The following is a 26,942-nucleotide window of genomic DNA, read 5'->3' on the forward strand; positions in this document are numbered from 1 at the left end:
TGTCTGCCGGTCCCAGGTCAGCGGTGTGAGCCCCTCTTCTCAATTTCATGTATCTTTTCTGATTTCCTTTGATTGGTCTCTCTGGATTTGCCTATTTTCTATTCCTAAAACCAGTAAAGTAATAACTAAGGCTTATAAAAGTATGGTAAAAATTAAATTCCTAAACCTTGTTGGGGTGAAGACCAATCACTGAACTTTATTTTTTTCTTTTCTCTAAAATTAACACAGCGATGATAACCTTCTTTGTTATTAATTGGAAAATGTCCATTCACAGACTTCCTGAGACCCAGTGACTCTATTTGTGAGATTTCCTTTGAGTGACTCTGTGATTATGGATGTTGTTTGTTTTCATTTAATTAAAAGATCAAATATTTATTAGGAATCTGTCAGTTGGGTGTGGTGGTACACACATGTAACTCCAGCACCAGGGAGCTGAGGCAGAAGGGCTGTGAATCCACAGCCAGCCTGAGATACTTAGTACCTCACTCAAAAAATAAACACAGAGGAAAAGTAATCTAAATGTGTTAAAACATAGTATATTGAAAATAATATGGAACATCAAAAAACAAATACTCCATTATTAAAAATTATCTTGGGACTTGAGAAATGGTCTGGCAGTTAAGAGTATTGGATGCTCTTCCAGAAGAACAAGGTTCAATTCCCAGAACCCACAGGGGGCTCACAACCAGTCTGTAGACTGGTAACTGCCAGTCTCAAGGGATTTGACACCTACTTCTGGCATCAGAGGGCACTGCATGCATGCGGTACCCAGGCAAAACACTCCTACACATAAAATTAAAAAGGGGAATTTTTTAAATTATTATAAAGAATTATAAGGAATGTCAATACCCTTTAAGGAGCAACTAAAAATACAGCTTTTTACAACTATAGTTATTCAATATCTATAATTCAACTTTTATTAAAAATGCTGCTGGGGCTGAAAAGGCTGCTCAGCAGTTCAGAGCACTGGCTGATCTTCCAGAGGACACAGGTTCAGTTCCCATCATCCACATGGCAGCTCACATGCATCTGTAACTCCAGTTAGAGGGGATCCGATGCCTTCTTCTGGCCTCCAAAGTCACCAGCCATGCAGATGGTGCACAGATATAGATGCAAGCAAAAACACCCATGCACATAAAATAATAATGAGAATAAAACAAAATGCTGTTATTTCTGGGTGGGTCGATTGTTTTCTACAAATTCTATATTAAAAAACTATGATGAACATTTTACTTTTATGAATGTTTGTCAAAAAATTAAAAATGTCACTTTCTGGAAGTCAAATTATGCACACTGAGGAAAACATTTTTAGCGAGTAAATTAAAGCAGAGGTTTGTGGTGACTACATGTCCCCTCAGAAAGACTGACAAAGGGAGCAGTACACTGTGCTTGTCATTAGGAAATCCAGCTGAGATGGGCATGGCTGGTGACCAGCTGAACTAAACTAAATGTGCTTCAGCGTGGCATCTCCTCAAAAGCCCTGGCGGAAGGGCCTCTGCAGAGGGGTGTGAGGCTTCACAAGGGGCAATGTGAATGCTGGGCTTTGGCCGTGTCCATGATCTCTAGCTGGTGCCTAGCAGGACTTAACTGAATGCTCTAGCCTATCCATCAGGCGTTGGGTAGATGGCCCGGCACCCGCTTGGAGAGTCTGTCCTTAGTCAACAGGACCTGCGTGAGTTCAAGGAAAGGTTAACTCCAACCCCTGTGAGAAGTACGCAGGGCCTAGATCCTCTTGGGTTCTGAGCTAGAGCCTGAAGCTGAGCAGAGCCACCACGCAGTGCGAGCCCAAGCTGCCAGGCCTCTTGGCAGAGCTGAGCTCTGCTGGCTGAGCGAGACAGCTCTGGGGCAGGGAGAGTGGAGGGAGGCTGGCCGCCAGCCTCGCCCAGCTGTTTCCAATAAGGCTCCACTTCTGCGGCTGCTGGCAGATCTCTGGAAAGAGCGGCACCAACCTCACATAATGTTTTCCATCAAACCCGCAATTAAGTAATATTCTCTTAGCTCATGAGCTGCACAAGAAAAGCTTTTCCTGTCACTTCTCCGTTCTCCTCAGGAGCCTCCTGAGCAGTGGGTCAGGCTGGGGTTACAGGCTTTGTCAGGTCGGGGGAAGAGCACAGCACAGACCTCTAGAGACCAGGATGGTCCTCCTGCCACGCGAAGCTGGAGGCCTGGGATTTCCCATGAAAGCCACACTGTACACAGCACTTCACTTCCTCCCCACCAGCCCTGTCAGTCAGGACTACTTTTATAGGTAAAGAAAACACCTACAAGACCAGCCTGGTCTACAAGAGCTAGTTCCAGGACAGGCTCCAAAAGCCACTGAGAAACCCTGTCTTGAAAAACCAAAAAAAAAAAAAAAAAAGAAAACACCTACAGTGTTTTCAAAGAAGTCAAGCAATTTGTACCAGGTCCCCCAGTTCAGGCTTATTCCACCACAGCCCACCACCATGTAGGGGAGTCCAACAGAACCACAGGCAAGAAAGCGCCAAGTCTCAACAGGCAAGGCCAAGACTTCCTAGTCTTTTGGCAAGGTCTGTCACCAGTGTTCCCCAGGGCTTATGCTTTGAGAGTACTGTTAAACACCACACCCTTATTTTGTAATTGAAGGAATTAATAACTCCTAGAAAGGCGTAGGGTGGATGCCACCTTCTCCGCGAGCTCTTCTCAATGCTTCTCATCCCTATCTTTCTTTGTGCGCTTTATCATTTTTTATACCCTGACCAAAGAACACCAGGTCTGTTTCACTCGCCAGTATTCACCCATTCAGTAAACAAAACTCAGCACTGCCCCCTTCTACTGAGCTAGACGCTGGCGATGAAGAGATGACCCAGGACTAGTCCCCACGCCGCAGGAATGTCAGCTCTAACAGGGGGCACGGGAAGAAGACTCAAAGTGGTACGTCCGAGAAATCAAGTTCAGGTTCAGCGAAGGGACAGCCAGGCACATGTGTTTCAGGGCCTCGATCAGGTCACGCTAATACAAACAAGAATGGAGTCTCAGGACTTCACACCTCTTAGGACCTTTCTCAGTACAGCTGTCTTTAAGCACACAGAGGGGACTGAGTTCCAAGAGCCCCTGAGGGGCCCTGTGAATGCCAAACTGTAAGTTCCAGTTCTTAAAAAAATGCTTTATAGCATAAAGGGGGCTAGAGATGTATAGAGCTCAGGGGCAGAATTCCTATTTATTTATTTATTTATTATTTAATGCATGTGTGCCGGTGTGTGTGTGCATGTGTGTGTGCACTATGTGCATGCAGAAACTCTCAGAGGTTAAAAGAAGGTGCCAGACCCCTTGGAACTAGAGTTACTGGCAGTTGTGAGCTGCCGTGTGGGTGGTAGGGAACCAAGTCTGGGTCCTCTGCAAGAGCAGTATGTGCTCTTAACTGCTGAGCTATCCCTACAATCCCAGTGGCAGAATTCTTTAGTATGTCCAAGGCCCCTAGGTTCAATCCCCAGCACTGTAAAAATCCTAAGGAAGACAAATAAATAAAGTGACATGAAAGCATCTGTATAATATCTGAGACAACATAATGCTGTGTAAATGTCACTAAAGCATTGTTTAGAGAACAAGGACAAGGAAAACAGCCTGGGGACTGGAGACACAGGCTCTTGCAGAGGACCAGAGTTCAGTTCCCAGCACCCTCTGCGGGTGGCTCACAACTGCCTCTAAGTCCAGCTCCAGAGGATCCGATGTCTCTGGAGGCACTTGCAGTCATATGGACATTCTACCCCAATACACATAATTAAAACTTCTCAAAAAAATCTTTAAAGAAAAGTCTGTACAAACACATGCCATTTTCTGCCACATATTTTCAATTTGCAGTAGGTTGAACCCACAGATGTAGAACTCAGAGATACAGGGGACCAGCTCTACTTGTCACATACCTCGTCCAGGCAACACCATGACACTTGCCTTGGGACACGCTCCCTTTGCTCTCGGGAGCAGTGTCCACCATGAGAGCTCCTAGTCTGGGGCCCAAAGAGGAAACTCCACACACACACACACACACACACACACACACACACACACACACACACACACACACACACACACACCGTGAGAGCTCCTAGTCTGGGGCCCAAAGAGGAAACTACACACACACACATACACACACACCATGAGAGCTCCTAGTCTGGGGCCCAAAGAGGAAACTACACACACACACACACACACCATGAGAGCTCCTAGTCTGGGGGCCCAAAGAGGAAACTACACACATACACACACACACACACACACACACACACCGTGAGAGCTCCTAGTCTGGGGCCCAAAGAGGAAACTACACACACACACACACACACACACACACACACATACACACACAGTATGGATCGACTCAGTGACGGAGCTGGAGGGCCATAAAACACACACACACACACACACACACACACACACACACACACACACACACACACTGAGTGAGACAGGACTGCAATGGAAAGATTTAAGTCAACGCAGTATGGATCAAGGACCTGAGTGGAAAAGGAAAGAGAAAAAGAGCAAGAAAGACTTGACTCTGGGTCAGCAAAATGACTCAGGAGGTAAAAATGCTTGCTCTCAAAGCCTGACAACCTGAGTTCAAGCCCCAGAACCTGTATGATGGAGGGAGAATGAACTTCCAGAGGAATGTGGTTCTCAACCACTGCTCTCCTTGTGTACCTTGCACCATCATTGTCCCCTAACCCCCGCCATTACGTATCAGGTCCCATGTGGGCCCTTCGGTGTCCCCACTCTGGGCTATATATGTGTAGCTGTCTGAACACCAGGGTGAAGAAATCTGCCGGTAGAGCTCACTGCCTCTCCCTCTCCTGCCGCTGCAAGCGATCTCACCATGTGGTCCCGGCCTCCAATCATCCAGCTGCTAGGAAGCAGGCTCCACCAGACTCTGGGAAGCACAGAGGTGGACCAAACTGGAGTGGAGATAGAATGAGGTCTAGAGGATTCTGACTCAGAAGCAACTTGGTAGAAACAGAAATAGCCTATGGATGGAGGCTCAGGGAAACCTGGGGAGAGAGATACTCGATCGACTCAGTGACAGGGAGCTGGAGGGCCATAAAACTGGCTCTGTGTCTCACCCCTTTCTGATGGCAATGCAAGCTGAAGAGCAGTCCTTAGGAAAGTACTTGAGATGAGAATCTTCGGTCCCATCATTAACCTCTCTACTGCCAACTAATCAATCCCTAGGAAATTATATTAAATTTAAAGTTTCATGTAGAAAGAAATACATGGGAATTCAATTTAAAAGAGGAACTATAGAAACCACCTAAGTAACTGCAGCCAGGGGAATGATTCACCAAACAACGGTGCATTGTATTTTACAGAATAGTAGCCATTAATGTCACATGATGGTGCTCTGGAAAATGACTGACTCCTCAGATAAAAGAACAGCGGACACCTAGCCATATGAATGACTTTACTTGTGACACAAAGCTACCAAGCATGTATGCGATTACACATGCCACAGTGACCTTTCATCCAGATAGCGCCAGCACAGAGGCAGCGTCACTTCCTCTTCACAGACAAGACACTGACTTCAAGAGTAATTGGACAAAGTACCCAAGGTCACAGCTGGTGGAAGCTAGGGCTGAAGGAAACATGAAGTCTGACTTCCAGTGCAGCCATCTAAAGGAGACCTGGCTCAAAGAAGAAAGGCGGGGCAGAACTGTCAAGTAAATGGCGACAGGCACTGCACAGCCCGGCAAACCCAGCAGCAGACTCGGCCTTCCTTTGACGTTTGCCTTCTAGTTGTTCCCTTAACCAGCAACATGTCTGCTCGAAGGCTTTCTTTTTTTTAATATTTATTTATTTATTATGTATACAATATTCTGTCTGTGTGTATGCCTGCAGGCCAGAAGAGGGCACCAGACCTCATTACAGATGGTTGTGAGCCACTATGTGGTTGCTGGGAATTGAACTCAGGACCTTTGGAAGAGCAGGCAGTGCTCTTAACCTCTGAGCCATCTCTCCAGCCCCCTGAAGGCTTTCTTGAAGAGAGACTGCCGGAGGAACGCTGTGGGCAGTTCACAGGAGCTCCCAATTATCTAGGGCTCCACTTGTCGTGGTTTTAGATACTTGTGGCCAACGGTTATCCAAAACATAGTAAACAGAGAGGTCTAGAGAGAAACAAGTTTAAGTTTAGACAACTTTGTTGTAGAGCATTGCTAGGATTCCTCTGTTGTACTGCTAGCTTATTCTCACGGATCTTCCGCTGGGTCTAATTTACAAATTAAACTTAGCCATATATGTTTAGAAGGAGGCACACAGTACCTAGAGGGTTTGGTACAGCTGTGGTGTCAGGTGGTTTTGGACTGCGTCTCCGTTTGTACATAAAGGGTTTACTGTAGCTGTAGCACGATGTCTCCACGTGACTGGAGACCTGCTGCACGCACATCTGCTATGGTATCAAACCTCTCGCTGTACAGTGAGGTGGGTGATTATTCCCATCATGCCCGCGAGGCTCAGAGAACACAAGCAGGAGAAATCCCAGCCCAGGCCTGCTTGTGAAGCCTGCACCCTTGCTATTCTCCCCACCACTCGGATGCACAGAGGTGCTTGGTTTGCTGCCTGAGAGTTTCATGGCCACGCTCTGGAAAGTACTTGTTGATGAACATGTGGCAGACCTCTCCAGTGTCTCAGGCATGAGGGTGAAAATCAGGACTGTGCCATAGCAGAGCAGGGCTTGGTAGCTCCGTGCAGCCCAGTTTATCTTCACCTCTTCCTCAGGGAGCAGTGGTCCACCTGAAACCACAAACCCTACCAAACCCTGTCTGTTTCCCTCTGCGTGCACATGAGCTGCTTTTGCCTGGTATCCCAGAAATAAAACAAACACACAAACAGAAAGAACAGCACCTCACCCTGTTGGTCCATTCAGCAGACACCCACAGGTCACTACGTTTTATTGTACGTCCCATCTCAGGCCCTCAGTAAACACCCTCGCTGGTCCAGATGCCCTAACTCAGTAGAAAGAAACTCGTCTTAGCTTATTCTTAGCTGGTTCTTCTCTAGACCCACCATTCTTATTATTCTTATTATAATAAGAATATTACTATTAATAGCCTTTGGGCCCTTTGTCTCCCATTCTCTGCTCCAAGAAGCTACACTTTCTATGCCAGCCACTGTTGGAGAGGAACATCTTAGAAGGGAACAGAAATCCACCACGTCTGCAAATCATGCGATGGCTGTGAGCTGTGGGGCAAGGCAGGAGGCAGAGTTCCCTCCACCTCCTGTCTCTGAGAGGGAGCTGGGGCACCTCCCTGGGCATTCAACCTTGACCCAAACTCTTCCTGGACTCTCATGTCCCTGCCCCAGGGTACTTTTCTCAGTGCTACTCTTAGAGACTTCCTTCTCTCACTCTCTCCCACCCACATCCCCTAGAGAGCCAGGCCTCTCTTTTTAGCCCACACATCTTTGTCCATCCACCCAGTCACCATCTCCCCAGGAGGTGCCAAACACATACTGCAAGTCCCCACGTTCACCAAGTCCAGGCAGTAACGCCCCTATAAGGATAAAAATTAGTTCTAAGAAGGGGAAAAATAAAAATCCATACTTTTATTCTCTCTCTCTCTCTCTCTCTCTATATATATATATATATATATAAAATATATTATAGATAGATAGATAGATAGATAGATAGATAGATAGATAGATAGATAGATAGATAGATAGATGTGTGTGTGTGTCACACCATGGTACATAACAATAGTGACTATCTGGGGCATTAAATTCCTATTGTGGAGCTCTGCAGGGGACGCTAATGAAGGAAAAAAGGGTTGAGAAATTACTAGTCTGAGCTGACCGTGCACAGCCATCCATGGACTCCTTCCCATGATGCACGATCATCAGACATACCATTCTCAAAGGTAAAGTTGGGCAAGACAATGAAGTCCAACCACCGGTTCTAAGTCACCCCTTTGCCACATGATCCCCTGTGGGTGGCTGACACCTACAACGTGGTGCTGACTTCCAGACCTGAGTGGCTCACGGAATCACCTGTGCTCCCATGGTCTCTCCTTGGCTGGTTCTGAAATGCTCACTGGGTCTGAACAACCCCGCTTTGAGAAACACCATCTCTAAAACCTCTCCAGAGTAACTGACTCACGCGTTAAGGTCTGTAGAATTCATTTTAAACTCCAGATGAAGAGGTGGGCCTTTGAAAGAGCCTGCCTCATACAGTCCATTGACTGTGTTCAAGGATTCTTTGTATGTGTGGGAGACTGGCTGGAACCAAATGTTCCAGAAATGCTCCTCCTCCCCGCTTTCTATGCATTCATAACAGGGGCAAGTGTCCTCATCCTCCAGCCCCAAGCATTCCACTTGTCAAGCATTTTCTGTCATTAAGCATCCTGGTTGTGAGGGCCACGGGCTGGGCCGCCAGGCTAACAGTGCTCCACTTCCCCTCACTGATGCTGGACAGTGCAAGGCCTGTGTGACAGGCTATGGAAAGTATGTCCAGGTGCCTGGCTGCCCTCGCTAATGCCTCTTATATCAGGATCCAGATTTGATTTTATTTTCCTTGCTGTTCTGGCTCCAGCTCCACCAGGCTCGTTTTTCACCCCTCTGTCAGACTTCCCGGGGCTTGGTGGCCAAGTGCTTCCCACGTCACAGGCATGCCTTCCCCTAGGCTAGGGGCGCTGTGCTGACCATTTAACTTCATCCCTTAGCAGTCCCCCCCCCCCGGCCTTACCAACTGGAACTGCACCCTTGGTCTTACTAGGGTTTGCGCCTGGGACCTGAGTCTTGAAGAAGAGTTGCCTGGGACTCGGCGTGACACCAGATGCAAAGAGAAATGTATATTAATTCCCGTCCTCACCCTCACTGCCAGGGGTCGGGGCACCGGTATGTACCCTCTGTCATTGTTCCCCAGCTAACTTCCATCTCGAAAGGTTCTGTAGCAGAGGCAGGGAACAGAGCTGACCTGAGGAACCATCAGAGCTGGCACCAGTGTGCACTTCTTATCTTCTCAGCCAGCATCCTAGACAGTGTGTGTGTTTATGTGTGTGTATGTGTGCGTGCGTGTGCATGCATACATGTCTTCACGCGTGTTGGGGGGAATTGGCATGTATGTGGTGGCTGCTCCTTGCATGAAAGGACAGCACTGTAGTTCTGTGTGCATATTTCAGGAGTATCAAATGTCATCCTACAGCTAATGTTTCCGGAAATAGAGCCACTTACAACTGACCCACGCCAGCCAGCCTTCTGAGCCCCACAGCTGTCATGAAGCACTGAGGGGGGAAATGGGGGCAAGTGGACAGCATGTTAAGAGAACCAGCAGGTATCGACTCCAATATCCGGTTCATACTTCACTCTTATGACATTACAGAATGTTTGTACGTGAAGGGGCCTGGGAATCATTTGGTTTGACCTTCTCATTTTATAGAGAAAGAAACAAATGCCTAAATGTCAGAGCATGCAGAAACTGAATCCCAGGCACCCGGCCACGAGCCCAGCCCTCCTTCCGGGTTATGCCATGGTCTTAAGGGAAGCTGACCCTTACAATAACCAACAAGCTGCTGGACTAAGTCATTTGAAAAAACAGCATTTGTGCATCCCCAGACTGATGAACTTGTCCTAATACATTTATGCCCATTCTTGTAGTGATGGGAGCAGCGGGCCACGTCCCGCCACCCGGCTAGCTTTACATCTGAAATAATTACAGGGAAACTGTATTCATTTAAACACTGCCTGGCCCATTAGTTTTAGCCTCTTATTGGCTAATTCTCACATCTTGCTTAACCCATTTCTATTAATGTGTGTATCACCACGAGGTGGTAGCTTACCAGGAAAGATCTTAACCTGCATCCATCTTGGAGAGGAGAAGCATGGCGACTGCCTGAGGTGTCTGCCTGACTCTGCTTTCTTTCTCCCACAATTCTGTTCTGTCTACTCTGCCTACCTAATTTTCTGTCCTATTAAAGGGCCAAGGCAGTTTTTTATTAACCAGCAGTTTTTTATTAACCAATAAAAGCAACACATAGACAGATGACCCTCCTCCATCACATTCTTCCTCAGGAAAAAACTAAGCAAAGCTCACGGGCTATCTACTGTTGCCAGGTATGGCAGTACCTGTCTGTAATATCAGCAATTAGAAGTTCAAGGACAGCAGTGGCTATGTGAGACCCTGTCTAAAAACAAAACAACAAAAACAACATACACAGCCATAAATAAGGAAGCCTACTGTTATGGTTTGGATCTGAAATGTCTCCCTTGCCCCTCCAGACCTATATTTTGATTGTTTGGCCTCCAATTTGTAGTGCTTTTTTTGAAGGCTGCGGAGCCTTCGGGAAATGAGGCGTGGCTTGTGGAAGTGGGTTCCTGGGGCAGATGCTGCACCTTATAGCCTCCCCTGGTTCCCACCCAGTTTCTTCACTTCCTCCTCTCCTGCCTCTCCATCCTGACACCATGGCTAAGCTGCTCCATCCTGCCTTCCCCACTATGATGGATCGACACTTCTGAAATGACAGACCTTTCCCCATTCAGGTTTTTGGTTAGGTACTTTGGTCACAGTAACCTAAAAGTAGCTGATACAGACGACAAGAAAGTGGAGTTGTTTCTGGGACTAAGTCTGACCACGTGGTTCTTGGGCCTTTGGAAATGGCTTGTGGGGAGGATTTGGACAAGTCTGGCGCTATAGCTAGAGAGGCCCCAGAAGGCTGTCAGCTCCCTCTAACAGATGATTGGCGGGTGCAGTGATAGTTGATTTATATTTTAATAAACAAAGCTTGCCTGAAGTTCAGAGAGTAAAACAGCCACACTGATCAGCCTTACAGACCAGGCAGTGGTGACACACACCTTTAATCTCAGTTGCTACACTAGCTTGTCATAGAAACCGGGTGGTAGTGGTGCATGCCTTTAATCCCAGCCCTAGAGAGGACTATGAGATGTGAGGAGACAGCTCTCATACACAGTCTCATTCTGAGATTCCTGTAGGCAGGATCACCAGTTTGGATTGAGGTAAAGGTTAGAGCCAGTGGCTGGCTGTTTTGCTTTTCTGTCCTTCAGGTTGAACCCCAATTTCTGTCTCTGGGTTTTTATTAATCGTGCTACAGTGGTGGGAGTTTGAAAATGTGAGAGAAATGCAGACAACAGAGGCTGTGATCTTGAGGTTTCAGATGGCAGTAAGGTCTGGGATGGGAAGTGAACTAGAGACCACTCTTGCGCATTCTGGCAAAGAATCCGGCTATATTCTACCTGTGTTTAATCAATCAGAGGAAGGTGAAATTCACAAGTAATGATCTATTTTATGTGGTGAATAAAATCTAAAGAAGCATATCATTTAGTCTGTAGCAAGGTCATGGGTGGCTACTTATAGCCGCTTTATGATGACAATCCGAGAGGCACCGTAGAAACGCCATTAAATGTCAGCTGTGCACTGAGCACTGGAGCCACAGGAAAGCTTAGCCTGAGATCCCACCACCACCTTCACCCAAAGACTCCCGGGCATGAAAGTACAAGCTTCCACTTACAAAGAACATGCCACTGGGCCATCCTGCCAGAAAGAACTTTAGGGGGGAGTATTTTCCAGTTCCGGCTAGCCCTGGGGCCACTGCAGCTATGTCCAAGGGGGCTGTCTTAGATAGGGTCACTACTGATGTGATGGAACACCATGATCAAAGCAACTTGGGGAGGACAGGGTTTATTTGATGGGCACTTCCACATCACAGTTCATCATCAAAGGAAGTCAGGACAGGAATTCAAGCAGGGCAGGAACAGGGAGGCAGGACCTGATGCAGAGATCGTGAAGGAATGCTGCCTTTACTGGCTTGCTCCTAAAGGCCTGCTTTCTCGTAGAACCTAGAGCTACCAGCCCAGGGAAGGAACCTCTCACAATGGGCTGTGTCCTCTCCACCAATCCGTAATTAAGAAAATGCCCTACAGATTTACCTACATAATGATCTTATGGAGGCATTTTCTCAATTGAGATTCCATTCTCTCTGATGATTCTCGCTTGTGTCAACTTGACATAAAACTAGCCATTCCAGGGACTCAACTATTTCCTGAGCTAGCATCCATTGGTAGCTCCACTGAATCATCCATGCGACACCAGTTTTGCAGGTAGGCAGAATGCCAGAGTTGTGGGACCATAAAAGCCTGTACCAAAGTTTTTTTTTTTTTTAAAAAAAAAAAAAAAAAAAGCCTATGAAGCCCAGCATTGTGTTAACAGGAGTGGATTCCTTGCAGAAAGCCCCTAAGCAGGCTATGCATGGAGGCTGCTAAGCTGAAACATAAGTTGCAATGGAGATCCCAGGATGCTGAAGATGCCAGGAGTGGGTAATGTCTCTTGAGGAAAGCTACAGGCACAGAGCAGCTGCTCAGATAGAGAGGTCACGTATGAAGAGATGCAGGACTCTAGGGGCACGTCTACCCAAACCCGTTGGTGTGCACACTCGTCATCATGTGCTGGGCTACAGGCCCTGTGGACATTAAGGTGAAGGATTTGGGGTCTTGTGGTTTGCTCTGCTGGATTTCAATTCATTTTCCCTTGGTGTCTCCTTGCTCTTCTCTTTCGGAATTGTGCAACTGTATGATGAAATAATGCAATCTGTTCTTCTGATTTTTTTAAGGGGACCTCACAGTTAAGACCTTTTTTCTTTTGGTTTTTCGAGACAGGGTTTCCCTGTAGTTTCTAGAGCCTGTCCTGGAACTAGCTCTTGTAGAGCAGCCTGGCCTCAAACTCAGAGATCCGCCTGCCTCTGCCTCCCGAGTGCTGGGATTAAAGGCGTGCGCCACCACTGCCCGGCTATAGTTAAGAGCTTTTGGTCACTGCTGGAGCTCTTAAAAACTTTGGGAACTGTTAACATCGACTAACATGTTTTATTATAAGACAGTGTTATTTCCAGTTACATTGCTGGAAGAAAATAACCTGACCAAAAAACAACTTAGGCAAGAAAAGGTTTATTTTTATAAATATATACATATATAATATTTATATTTTATTTATTCACAATCCTGGCTTACAATCTATCATAGCAGCAAAGCCAAGGTGGCAAGAACTTAAAACAGTTGATCCTATCACATGTACAGTCAGAAAAATATAGAAATAAGTGTATGCATGCACACTTGCTTGCTTGCACTCTTGCTTGCTGGCACTCACCTTGATTGCTACACTCATTCATTTCAGGACACCACCCCAACCTCTCATATACACACCCTGCATAGAGAATTGTGTTCCCTGAACTGAGACAACCCCACACAGATTGTCTCACTGAGACTTTCTTCTCAAGGGATTGTAGGTTGTGTCAGGTTGATAATTAAATCAAATCTTTTCTGATAATAATGGACCTTTGGGTCTAGGGGACGAATAGTTTAAATTCCAAGGTTATGGGACTATTTTGAAGGTTGTAGAGGCTTTAGAGGTGAGATGTGACTGGCAAAGGTAGGTTATTGGGGTCAGGCCTTTGAAAGTTAGAAGTATCTCTGGTTCTGGCCTGGCATTTTTCCTGGTCACCATCATGTAAACAACAGCTTCATGCTACCACTGCCATGGACTGAGTCAGTCTGTCCTGCCTCCTTAGATTGGACCTCAAAAAATGAAGAAAGAAGAAGAAGAAGAAGAAGAAGAAGAAGAAGAAGAAGAAGAAGAAGAAGAAGAAGAAGAAGAAGAAGAAGAAGCAGCTTTCTTTTCTTAAGTCATTCTCCCAGGTATTTTGGTGGTAGCAATGCAAAGGCAGTATATACCTACCATGACTAGGAATTCACTTTAGAGGCTCTGGAGAACCAATGATTAACAAAGTGATGTGGGATTCCCCTCTGTATGCTGTGAATACCATTGGTTAATAAACAAACTATCTTGGGTCTGTGCAGGGAATAGAGGTAGGTGGGGAAAACTAAATTGAATGTTGGGAGAAAGAAGGAGGAGTAAAGAGAAGCAATGGAGCCACGCCCTGAAACTTTGCTGGTAGGCTACGACCTTGTAGCGACATACAGATTAATAAACATGGGTTAAAATTTTAAGATATAAGAGTTATTCAATAAGAAGTTAGAGCTCATGGGCCAAGCAGTGATTTAAGTAATAAAGTTTCTGTGTGGTTATTTCGGGTCTGAGCTGCCGGGAGGAACAAGCAACCTTATTACAACAACTAAGACTTGCTCACAAAGGGTGTCTCACTCTAGCAACAAGTTCCCAAATAAGCAGAACTCAAAGCCAAAAGTATTCTATACAGGAAAACTCCAGCACAGTCTATAGCTGCATGGAAAGAAGAATAGGGCAACTGGGAGTGACAGGATTTAGAAGAGGCTGGGCAGCATCAATAGACTGGAAAGGCAGAATCCAATTAGAAAGGCCTTACAGAAGTCTAAGAGGCAAGGCCCAGGAAATGACCAGAAAATGTGGATTAAGGCATAGGCCTAGGTGATGGGACAATGGGAAGAAGGCTGGTTCCAATGTTACAAGTGGTTGAGAATTCTTTTCCTTAGGTAAGAATTGAAAATGAGTATTATCCTTTAGTGTTGGCAGCATAAGCCCTAATTCTTTTGGGCTGGGCTTATAAACCTAGGAACTGACAGCTCAGGCTCTGCTAACTAATATCTTATACCGCTAAACTAGACACATGCAAATCTGGACGCTCAGGTCAGAAAATTATTGCTCTGGCTTTGCATGCAGGCAGCCCTGCTGCTAGTGTTACAGCTCCTGAGTGTTGGCAGTCCCACAGCTCTTAACATTTGGGCACTCTACACTGATGTACTTGTTGTCTCATCTCTCCAGAGTCCCCCACTTTTGATCCTTCACAGTCTTTTACTCTGTACTCTCAGCTCCCCACCATCTCTTACCCTCTTAGGACGTCCACAGTCCTTATCAGCTCGGATCAGTTTCCCCTCCGGGCTGCTCCCTTTAACACCTCAGCAACCTTCCTGCTGTTACCATGGCTGGTGTTATCTGTCCACTGTGCAACCATCCCGACCCACCTTACCTGTGGTAGACTAAAATAGACAAAAGGCCATAGGGAATGGCATCTGGGAGCAAGAGTTGTATGCATGAAGAAATCTTAGCCTGACCACAGAAAAGGGAAATGGAATGTGATTATAGAGTTCTGCTTACACAGTCTGGAAAGGAGTTTGGCATTCTGGTAGTGATTTTAGTTCCACCAGTCATGCTCTTGTTTGTGTATGGTTTCTAGATCTACCCAACCACAAGCCTCAAATACACACCAATTACCGGCATTGCATAAGCACCAATCACAATCTCAGTGCTATTACTGAGAAGGTATTCTCTCCTGTTTAAGAACAGCTTCAAGATGAGTGAGGTCATCTAGAGCAGTCAGAGGCTTACACCCACCAAAGCGATGTCCCTTAGGGTTTGTGCAAATAGTTTGGAGCAATCATGATCGAAACAAAACTGAAGCAGAAACTGTGGCTTTGGGCGAAGCTACGGTGGCAGTGTTCTTAATAGCTGGAGGGATGTTTCCTTGAGGAACCCATGAAGTGTCCAAAGCAGGCAGACTGCTGTGAGCAGCCTGGACAGTTGCTAAAGAAGGAAAGAGTTGGTTAGCCGCTCCCTACTCTAGGTAGTCAGGCACTATGGAAGGGTCTGGCAATTGTCAATTGGGCTAAATGACTGTCCCCTAACATACTAGTTGAAAGAAGCAAACAGGTATTAGAGGGTGCTTATAATAAAACCTTGCATCATGAGTCTGGAGAGATGGCTCAACAGTTAAAAGCACTTGTTGCAGAGAACCTGAATTTGGCTCCCAGCACCTATACGGCAGCTCACAACCATCTGTAACTCCAGCTCTAGGGGATTGGACACCGTCCTCTGACCTCTGGACAGCAGGCACACCTGCAGTGAACAGACTTAAATGTGGGCAAAGCACTCATATACAAAATAAAGAAAGAAAAAATTTAAATGTCATTAGCATTCTTAGCAGTACCTAAAAGCGCTTAGTCCCCAGGCAAATGCCATAGGAAGGGTTGAGTCCACATGACCTGTCTCGCAGGGAACTAACTGAGCCTGCACAGTGGAGAAAGCTGGTAAGGAACGCGATCACGGAACTCCACGAGGGTTCTGTTTAGAGAGGAAGCACTCAGGGTTGTGTGCCAGGAAGAACTTCACGGAGACACACCCAGAAGGGCTGAGCAGCCAGCGTTTGGAACGCTTGGCACCGAGTCCTCAGCACCACCACTCAGAGGCAGGTGGGTTTGGTTTGTGGGGAGTGACCAATGCTGTTGTCATTCTTTCCTGAGCCCTCCTACAGAACACTGAGCACGTGGCGTCCTTGGCCTCCCTGGATGCTTCACCTGGTTTAATCTGCTCGTTTTCGCAGAGTGCCGGGACATGGAAGAGAGACAGCACTTGGTGCTCTCAGACTGGAAGGACTTCATATACAACACAAGGCTACATAAATGTCTGGCATGTTGTTAGAAATAATCTCCAATCCGAATAAACAATAAAGGAAATTGGCACCGAGATACAGACCAAATAATATAATAGAATGTTAGAGAAATGACCATCGAGATTATCGGGTCCAGCTCCCAAAGCGATACACAGAAAGCAAACACAACCATATTCATGCATGGCAGTCCTGCCCTTCCCACAGATTTCTGGCTCTGAACAAATTAACTGTCTGGCTCATGAGAAAGCACTCCATTAACTCTGAACATGGAAGACTGTTACACATGACCAAGAATCCCAACATACTAGAATTCTAAGAAAAGAGTCCAATGAACTCGGCACCAGCCCAAACCCACTGACTAGCAACAACCCAGTCCTCCACACCTTGACATTGTGACCACCTGCAGGATAGCAGCTGCGAGACCCCCTCAGCCTGGACTCTCCATCTCCAACTGCTCATTCTGACACTCCACTTTGTTTATATTTTGAGGCAAAGAGACAAGCTAATTAGAAACAGTTAAGATAATAGACACCTAAGAGCCTCCCCTAGCACAGCCAGGGCCATTTTAATGTGCCAGTCCTGTCCTCTCTAATCGGGAAGCTGTCACTGAGCAATTTTAAAAACATAACACTTAGAAAACATCCAACAACAACAAACCCTACTTACAAGGCTGCAAAGCCTCTACTAATTGCGTGAAATAAGCATTTTGGTGCTTTCATGAGGTTGAGATCGGTCTAGGCAACCACATCTTGTTTCTGCTTTCTCTTCATTTTATGCTATTCTCCCACATTTCCATGTATGGACGTAGCTCCCCAAAATATCAAGCTGGCGACACATTATGCAATAGGTGCCATTCTGACGTATTTACTTAATGGTCTCTCTTTGGGTACAGGCTGGCTCCATTTCCACTATTATAAGTAGTGTTCTGAGCACCTCTATTCCAGCTATTTTCCCTGCTTCCCCACTAAGAGTTAAAGTACAGTGTCAAAACAGAATTCTTGGTAAAGTGGATCAATGGTTTTATTGCTCCTATAACATTCTTCCAGTCTGAACCCATCCCAGGAGGCTGAGCTAATCCTCAATGCTTCCAGCAAAGGAAACATCCCGTCTCCTACTCCCATACTGGGCCTTGAGAGCTTGATTTTGCTAGTTTCTCAGGTATACAACACTTAAAAGGAATTTAAATTTCTGTTTGTTTAACTGCCAGCAGAGTTGTGTAATGCATTTTGATGCAGTTATATGTTTTTCTATGTCCAAATGCTGCCTATGATATTTTCAGTGTAAACTTTGGATCTGTCTTTGATCGTTTATCTGACAGAATCTGGACACGGAACTCCGATTGCTGGAACAAATATTTTTATAAGCATTTTATTATGCTTTAAAAATTTACAGACATAATTTTTATCTACTGTGAACAAAAACTCCAGCAATGAGAACATATGAAAAGTACAAGGTAAATGTTGAGAGTATAAATTGACAAAATGATGTTTTTCCCTCTTAATCTTTCCCCCTTCCTGCAAAATTCACTCCCCAAGCAGAGTCTTCAATATCATCTTTCTATTCTTTTTATCATTAACTTCATAATCAATACTAAAACTCTCTAGGTGTGATGATTAGTGTTATCATTAGCTAAATGGAATCTGAAATCATCCAAGAGATAGGCTTCTGGGAGCTGCTGTGGGGGATTGACGTGGGAAGATCTGCCTGTCTGTTGCGGGTACAGGCCCCATTCTGTGGTCAGGGTTCTGGATTACATCTGTAGGGAAACAGAACCGAGCAGCAGCTACGTGCTTCCTGATTCACTGCTCTCTGCTTCCTGATGATGGGACGGCTGCATGTGGTGCAGTCTCCTGATGAACGTAAGAGACTCGGCCATTCAGCAAACAGATAGCAGATCCCACTCTACTCACTGTGCCCAAGGGAGCATCTTTCAGCCTGAGAACTGGCTAACAGCTACTCCAAGAGCTCTAATGTCCTCCACAAAGATGCTAGAAAGCCATCAAAAAAGATGGTGGCCTCAGATATGAAGCTCTGTCTTCTGTGGTGTCTTCATCCTATGTCTGCTCCTAAGGACAGCAGTGGATTACTCCAGGGAAACCCTGAGGGAACCTCAAAACAATGGATGTCCTTTTCTTTGGTACTTAGCATGTGGCTCTGAACTCCTCCTCGTTTGTCCCTCCCTAAGTTCATTTCCATGGCATGTGTGGAAGGGAAGGAATTACTAAGTTGGTTCACTCTACCAGGTCAACCCTGATGTAGCCACCAACTGTTGACAGCGACAGTTTTCAGAAATGTCTACTCTATCATCCTATTCTATTGCTTCAGGAACTGTGGCCATGTCTGTTAGCCACCTGGAGCAGATATCTGCAGGATTCTAGGGAGTAAATGCACACTGGCTGACACAAGGCTAGCATTCCTCCTATAGACAGAGAATATTCTCTCCTCAAGAGGTGGTGACAATATACTTCAGGCAGATCTTATACCTTAAGTAAATTCTGAAGAACCCAATATTTCCTTTCTATTGTGAATGGCACACTTATTTAAAATTAAGTATTTTAAATATTTAGTTTATGCAGATGTTTATGTGCCGGAGCGTGAATATATGCGTGCTGTGTGTGCAGCAGAGGCCAGAAGGAGGATTTGGATCCCCTGGAACTGGAGTTACAGGCATGTAAGAGCTGCCATGTGGACATTGGTAACCAAATTCTAGTCCTCTGCAAAGTAGCAAATGCTCTTAACTGGTGAGCCATCTCTCAGCTCAGAACAGCTATTTTTAACATGTCTTTTAGCTTCAATTCACCAATACACAAGAGCTGAATTAGTAAGAATGCTCTAGATTAGGCCAGCCATGGCATTTAAACTCCTCACGCTTGAATACAGTGGCTACTTCTCAGTTGGATGGAAACTGGGAAGAAGGACTCGGGGAAATGATACTTCCATCGGTTAAAGCACAAGCAAAAGCCATTATTTCCACTTTCAAGGGAGGTTTTCTCATGCTCCCTCCCTGTTCTCCACAGCCGAAGCAGCATCTGCCTTGAGAAGAGCAAAGCAGCATTCTACAGGAGGCCCACCCCAGTGAACCCAGAGAGCCCTTCTTCTGGCTGCACTTTTCAGAAGCGCTGGGGCTATGGTTTTAGTTTATTGATAACAGTGAATCCCTGGGCAACAGGGGAGAAAATTCCACTGATCTTAGTATTTTCCCACCTTGCTCTTTTCATACCTGACCCTGTGGTAGGCAGGCAGCCCACCGATGCCACAGTTCACCACAGGGACCAAAAACAGCCAGAGGTACTTCAGTTGGTCCAACAAGTGGGGCACTAGCTATACCCTGCAAAGACTGCCATGCAGTGGGGCTGTTCTGGACATTGGTGCCCGCCCTCCTTACATCTTGCAGTAGGTGCCTGTGTTGAGGAGATCCTCCCCAGCACATGAGTGCACAAGCACACCACTGGGGCCCAGCGACAACAGCCACAGGAAGAGGCTCTCATAGGCCACTGCGGTAGAAAACTGATGGGTCCCAGGTGCCGTATCGAGAGGGTACAGCCGGATGAAAGGACAGGGGTTTCTAATGTCAGCTCAGGGCACGGCGTGGGGTGCTGGTGTCTAAAGGTGGCACGCGTGGATCATGAAGGCAAATGTTTGTGAATTTCTGGAAACAACCTCTCAAGCTTTGGGCGTGTAGAACCCTACCCACACATGCACATTCAAGGACATAGTTTAACCAATTACCTAGACCTGATTGGACAGAAGCAGCTCCACAGACCGTGCCACTTCCCTTCAAGTGCAAGATTTTCTTCTGAATGTCCAGAGCCAGGACGGAAGGAATTCTTCTCAAATTCAGGGCCATATTAAACTCAGGATAAGGCAGTCTGTCGTTGCTAGTGAATTTGGAAAGGGACCAAAGGAGTTTTCTAGTCGGTCCCTGTGCATATACATATACAGCACTAGTGCAGTCCATCATTTAAAAACATCATCTACATAGACGTCATTAGACCTGTTAGGAAGATATTTTTGTAATATTTCCTGTATGGATAATCACAGCTAAAGATCTTATCGTGGAAAGTCTTGAAGCCTTAGGGTTCACTTGACTCTGGGTTGATAGTCCTTCGCTGCCATTCTCCTGCCTCCAACCAATCCTCAGTGTCAACACACTGTCTCATGGTTTAAAATAGCTGCCTGAGCACTGGCATTGCATGTGTACTCAAGGCAGGGAGAAAGTAAGGTGTGTTATTGGAGGAGGGGTTTGTTCAGTTCTTTTTGAAAGTAGACATAATAGGAAAACAGAGTGAGTGGGCCGTTGCTTTTAGATCTCAGGGATAAAAACAATAAGGCCAAGTTTCACCCCAACTGCTACGTAGAGCCTTGGAGGTGGAAGGAAAGAGTCTTCGTGACTTGCTGACATCTGTGGCATCCACTGAACCAATCCCCGGCCTCACCACAAGAAGCCAGACCCTCCACTTGGGGTGGCAACTCTCAAGAAGGAGGGGAAGCCAGCAGGGGTCCTTGGGTACCAGTAAGGATGAGCCCAACAGGAACTGCCAGGCAGAACTGAAGGATGAGGCATAACCTCAGAGAAGCACCCTGGAAAGAACCCCTTCGAGAGCCCAGTCCCCAAGGCTGCTGTCCTACAGTGGCTGTGATGCGGTCACAGGCACAGAAGCCACTGAGCAGGCTGTGTGCCCCGTGAGAGGAGGGCATTGCAGGCAGGGTGCAGAGGTCCAGAAGCAGTCTTGGAGGGCAGCAGGCACCTCTGGCCAAGCATCTGGGAGCCTGCATGCAGAGCTCAATTTCTTCTAGCAGCGACTCCTGCTCAAAGCAAACCACCTAATTTTTGACTTCCTTGAGGGCACAAGGACATGATGTCCCTGGCTGGGCTTCAGCCTTGACATCCACACAACAAGCTTCCTCATCCTGGGGTCATTAGAGGTGGCTCTCCCCTGATGTGAATGTCTTCATGTGTTTGTGCCCAGCTTTCTGCATAGCTCTGTTTGCTGCAAGTAAGCCAGAGCCTAGCTGCATATCCCTCTCTAACATCCCTCCGTACATGCCATACCCCAGCACGCGGCCAATGTCCTGTGGCAAGCAGCAAGGCAGGCCCTTGGGATGATTCAAAAGGAACACACAGACCACAAGGAATATGCAGAGTCAACTCTTGGGTCAACATAACTCAAATAAAATACCCCAAAGACAACACTGTCTTAAGAGTTCTTCAGTTAACACTGCTACAGTTTGGATTTGGTTTGGCCCCAAGAGGCCCATGTAATGAAAGCTTGTCCTCCAAGTGGCACTATTTGGAGGGGGTAAACCCTTTAGTGTGTGGAGCCTCAGTGGAAGGAAATTAGGTCACTGGGGATGTGCCTTTGAAGGGGCTGGGACCCTGACTCCTGTTTCTTTGTTTCTGGGGTCACACAGAGAGTATCTTTTTCTACTGCATACCCTACTATGATGCACTCTCCCTCCACAGACCCAAACGCAATGCACAAGCAACCACAGCTGAAAGCCCAGAAACTGTGGTTCAAAAGAAACCACCTTTAAAAGGTTGGTTTAACTCAGCAATGTTGTTACAGTAACAGAACACCAAGTAATGATTAAATTTGTATTATGTGAGTTTCAACTCAGCCAGAGAAGTACTGCATCACGACACTTTCTGACAGCATAGAGCACTTCTAATGTCTTATTGGCTGCTCTGGGTTAGAAACAGCCAGCATTTGTGGTTCATTTTTGTTTGGTTGGTTTTGTTGTTGTTGATTTCCCTCAAATAAGGAAAAAAACCTAGCTTCATGGAAGATCCAAGGGAGTAGCTATGCTAGATGCCAGGTGAGTGTTTGTTTCCTGACGGTCCTAACTCAGAGCTATGGCTCCTTCCTAACAACGGCAGTGACAGAAGCCCGGGTGTTGCTGTGCTGTGGGGAAGCCAAGCCAAGGAAGGAGCAGTCTCTCAGAAGTGGTGTGGTAAGAGGGTGGGGAGATCTGCTGATGAAGGCACATCGTAAATGACTTTTAAATTTTATAATGTGTATAGTTTAGCATTTTATAAAAACATCCACAGAGTCGCCCCGTCACCATGGCTGTCTGGTTTCAGGACATTTACTCCATCTCAGAGAGAAACCGCAACAACTGGCAGCCACACCCATCTCTCTCTCCCCCACCTGCTGGGACTGTTCTTGTCTCTGTCCTCCCAGAGATGCCATCCTGGACATGCAATATAAATGGAATCGTGTGGTCCTTCCCTGCCTGGCTTCTTTCACTTGCTGGAGGCTTTTCACGGGTCACCAATGCCGTGCCAGGAACCAGCCCTCCCTCCCTTTCTGTGAGCATGCTAGCCATTTCTGAATAGTCAAGGTTTCTCTCTGGTGTGGAGATGAGAGTTGGCGGACTAAATTCAGGGCAACAGAAGAGAGCCTCGTGCTGGCGGAGCCCACAAACATCCCCCAACATCGCCCCTGTGCTCTGCTTTAGATAAGATGTTAGGGCAGACCCGTTAGCACAAGTCCTCACTAGACAGATCAGTGCCTCACGTACGATTCGGGACAGCTCTGACCTGTCTCCAACACAGAAGCCTCAGCACACTCGTGGCCAAACCTGCTACCACACAGAGGTAAGGCCACGGCCTCCAAGAACATCTGCTGGACTCTGCTCTTCAGCTGGCTCCCAGAAGCTCATGGCTACAGTCACAGGGGGACTGGGGAATCCCTCACACTTCGCTGAGTGCTCACACCAAGGCCTGTATGCTTCTCGCTCTGGGACCCCTGGGCTTGATCTCCAAGCGAACACTACCCAGAGCCTCCCTCGCGTCCATGTCACCTCCGTGTGAAGCTGACGTAATGCCTACTTACAGCTTACTAGAAGGTTTTCCCACCAGGTATAGACTCAGCTGATCTTACAGATTTTCTTCCAGGCTCTCCTCTTTACCTATTTAATAGAAAGCAGGCAAGGATTGCCATTCATACTTTCAGAAGAAGAAATGGAGGCCCCAGGAGGGCAAGAGATCAAGATTCATCGGTGAAAAATGACAAAATGAATTTGGGATCCTGACATTCCACTCCCCTGGGTGGAACAGGGAAGCAGGCGATAAAACATTCCTTCTGGAGAAGAAATGGGAGAGAAATCAGTCCCTTGGTAGGAGCCCAGATTTTGGAGCACATTTTTAAACTCAATATTTATTCCTCCTGACACCAGGCCATGTATTCAGAATATAATGAGCAGCAAAACATCTCAAGATGGTCAACTTGCCTGATCCCCTCCTTTATGGCTGAGTTCATCACCAGAGACTGAAGCTCATCATAAACCAAGAAATAGAACAAGATGGTACATATCTGATGGAGGATTCCCATTGGCTAATAAAGAAACTGCCTGGCCCATTTGATTGGCCAACATTTAGGTGGGTGGAGTAGACAGAACAGGAAAAAGGAAGTGAGGTAGATGGCTCAGTCAGATGCCACTCCTCTCCTAAGTGAGACTGCCATGACTCTCCTCAGTGAGCGAGATGCGATGAAGCCAGCAACCAGGTCAGACATGCTGAATCTTTCCGGGTAAGACACCATTCATGGTGTTACACAAATTATTCGATATGGGTTAGTCAAGATGTGAGTAAGAGGCTGAAAATAATGGGCCAGGCAGTATTTAAAAGAATACAATTTGTGTGTTGTTATTTCGGGGTATAAGCTAGCCGGTGACCGGGAGCTGGGCAGCGGGAACGCGGTCCATCTGCCCCTCACTTCAGACATATCCCATTTATATGATGGTCCAAAGGAAGGCTAGACCTTTAGTCATGTCTGGCTTGCTGAGGAAACATTTGATGAACACTCCCCATCTTCCCAATGCCCCCCATCCCATCTCCCAATCAACCACGCTTCTTACCCTCCCTTCGAACTTGGCCGTGGCTCCTTCTTTGATGCAGAGATTCCGAGGGGGCAGGATGAAAGCAGGGGCCTCTGTGAGGGGCATGGAGCTGACCCTTGAAGGATCCACACTGTGGGAGGTTTTGGACATGCGTGAAGAGGCAACCAGTTTCACATCCGCCATGGTCTACAAAAGGAAGAGGAGCAAGTCAGGTCTTAGAACAAGCAGCATATTGTCTCCCTTGTAGATACCACTCACCCAGCCCTGTGGTTTGAACTAGAAGGTGCAGGGGCCCAGTAAGGTCAGCAATCACCTGGAGTACCTTCTGTGGCTTCTCCACATAATGTACCAGGCAAGACAGATCCAGTCCTAGACTCCAGCTCCCAGGCCATGCCCCCCCAAGAGCTCCCATCTGTCTCCTGAGAGGGCATGACTTGGGCAAGATCAGGGAAACTGGATAGTCACAGATTTCATAATAGGCCCTTGAGGCTCTGTGAGAAGGTGAGAGTTGGTGGGAGATTGGGGTTAACGTGACAAAGGCCCTAGGTGAGAAGGTGAGAATAGGTGGCTGAATAAGGGGAGGGTCAAGCCAGGGCCTACATTGTAGAAAGACTCAAAGATCAAAATATCAAGGAAAGGAAGGAGGCACTAGAAGGTCATCCAGGCTGACTCCTTCATCTATAACTAAGGTCCAAAGAGGCTAACGCATTTATCCAATGAGGTAGAGCAAAATTATGCCATCACTGCCAAGAATACCTTGAACCTGGGATCCTGTTCAAGGCAGGTATGGGACTAGACAGGATGTGTCTGTAGGCTGGCGAGATTATCTAGGACTAAAGGGCTAATATGGAGAGGAACAATGGCTATCCACAGAAGCAATCAATGGTTCACTTGTTTGAGTTGCTTCTTAACTTTAAGTATGTTTCAAGGTAAAAATTAGAAAATAAATACCAATGTGCAAATATAATAAATTATCACTTATTGGTGGGCTGGCAAGATGGCTTATGAAACAAAAGGCACTTGCCACCACACACAATGGCCTGAGCTTGATCCCCTGGTCCCACATGGTAGAAGGAAAGAAATTACTTCTTTGCTTTATCTTCTGACTTCCACATGTACACCATGGGACATGTGCATACACACACAATAAATAACATTTTAAATTGCCACTTACTGAACACTCACTCTGTTTCAAACACTGTGTGGAGGACCTTTATCTATGATCTCACATTTAAGATTTTTTTTTTTTTGGTTTTTTTTTCGAGACAGGGTTTCTCTGCAGCTTTAGAGCCTATCCTGGAACTAGCTCTTGTAGACCAGGCTGGTCTCGAACTCACCGAGATCCGCCTGCCTCTGCCTCCCGAGTGCTGGGATTAAAGGCGTGCGCCACCACCGCCCAGCTTCACATTTAAGATTTTTATCATTTTATTTTGGTTGACATGGTAGCTGCATACATTTATGGGATACAATGTTGTGTCTTGGTACATGGCATCATGTGCTCTAAGTTGGGACAGTCAGCATATCCGTCCCCTTGGACAGTTACTACTTCTTTGTGGTGACAATACTTGGAAGCTTTTTCCAGCTGTTCTGAAAGGTTCCTCATAGTTAACTACGCACTTCTCCCCACGGCACAGCGGAACTCCAGATACCGCTCCTCCCGCTCCTCCCGCTCCTCCCGCTCCTCCCGCTCCTCCCGCTCCTCCTTTTTAACCTAACACCATGAGTGAACTCATCTTTATACAAATGAGGACCCTGAGTGACAGGTGAGGGTGGGGTCATGCTACACAGGCCGAAGGAGAAAACAGAAAATATCCATGGGTCTAGTACACAAGACGGTGCTCCTTTTCTACTACAGAAAAGTAATCATTTTACACAGCGAAAGCAAACCATTAGAAATGTTTCCTAATTTTTCCTCCTAAATTTTCTTAAAAATTCAATAGATAAGAAGCTTTTAAGAAATCTGACTTAGTCAGGTGGTGGTGGCACATGCCTTTAATCCCAACTCTCAGGAGGCAGAGGCAGGTGGATCTCTGAGTTTGAGGCCAGCCTGATCTACAGAGAGAGTTCCAAGACCGTCAGAACAGCACAGAGAAACGGCTTCAAAGAAAAATAAATAAATAAATCTGATTTAAAGGCTAGAGGCATGGGCCAGTAGGTAAAAAGCATTTGCTACACAAACACAAGGAGCTGAATTAGGATCCACAAAAGGCTGCACATGGCCCATGTAAACCCCTACTGTTGTTAGGGGTGGAGACAGGAGGATTTCTCGAGTTGACCACCCGTCTAGCTCCAGGTTAGGTGAGAGATATCACCTCAAAGGAATAACCAAAGTGGCAGAGTAGGACATGCGACGTCCTCCTGTGACTTCTGCCCATGCTCATGCAGGTGCAGGCACGAGTGCACACACAGGTGTATGTGCAGGTACACACACAAGTGCAAGCACAGGTGCACGCACACACGGGTGCACACACATACCCATGTGTACATGGCCTATCTTTATCCTTCTCTTACTCATTCTTTCTGTTACACAGAGAGAAAGAAATCTGAACAAAACAACTTAAAAGGCAGGTGTCTGATGAGCCCCTATCACTGGCTACTTGCCAGTTTCTACACAGCAGACATTTAGCCAGCATATCTGTGCGTGATTCCTCTGCCTGGCAAACCTGGCTTCCTTTCACTGATAAGGCATTAGCTGTGCAAACAAAATTCCTTTCCAAATGAAACAACACTCTGGCAGGCTGCAGGAGGTCACAAGAAAAGCAAGTACCTGAGTCA

The 26,942-nt window shown here is 46.5% G+C and overlaps 1 protein-coding gene across 5 annotated transcripts in view; it reads right to left on the bottom strand.

The window, feature by feature from the left end:
* The window catches only part of Mylk (myosin light chain kinase), a 249,598-nt gene that overhangs the window by 155,849 nt on the left and 66,807 nt on the right, over positions 1–26,942 (bottom strand). For all 5 annotated transcript variants that reach the window (XM_038344888.2, XM_038344886.2, XM_038344887.2 and 2 more), the window contains one exon: positions 24,186–24,353. In XM_038344888.2, the coding sequence (XP_038200816.1) occupies positions 24,186–24,350 (165 nt within the window). In that variant the 5' untranslated portion in view covers positions 24,351–24,353. The remainder of the gene's footprint in view (positions 1–24,185; positions 24,354–26,942) is intronic.

Source organism: Arvicola amphibius, chromosome 10 (assembly GCF_903992535.2).
Source record: "Arvicola amphibius chromosome 10, mArvAmp1.2, whole genome shotgun sequence".
Classification (NCBI taxonomy): domain Eukaryota; kingdom Metazoa; phylum Chordata; class Mammalia; order Rodentia; family Cricetidae; genus Arvicola; species Arvicola amphibius.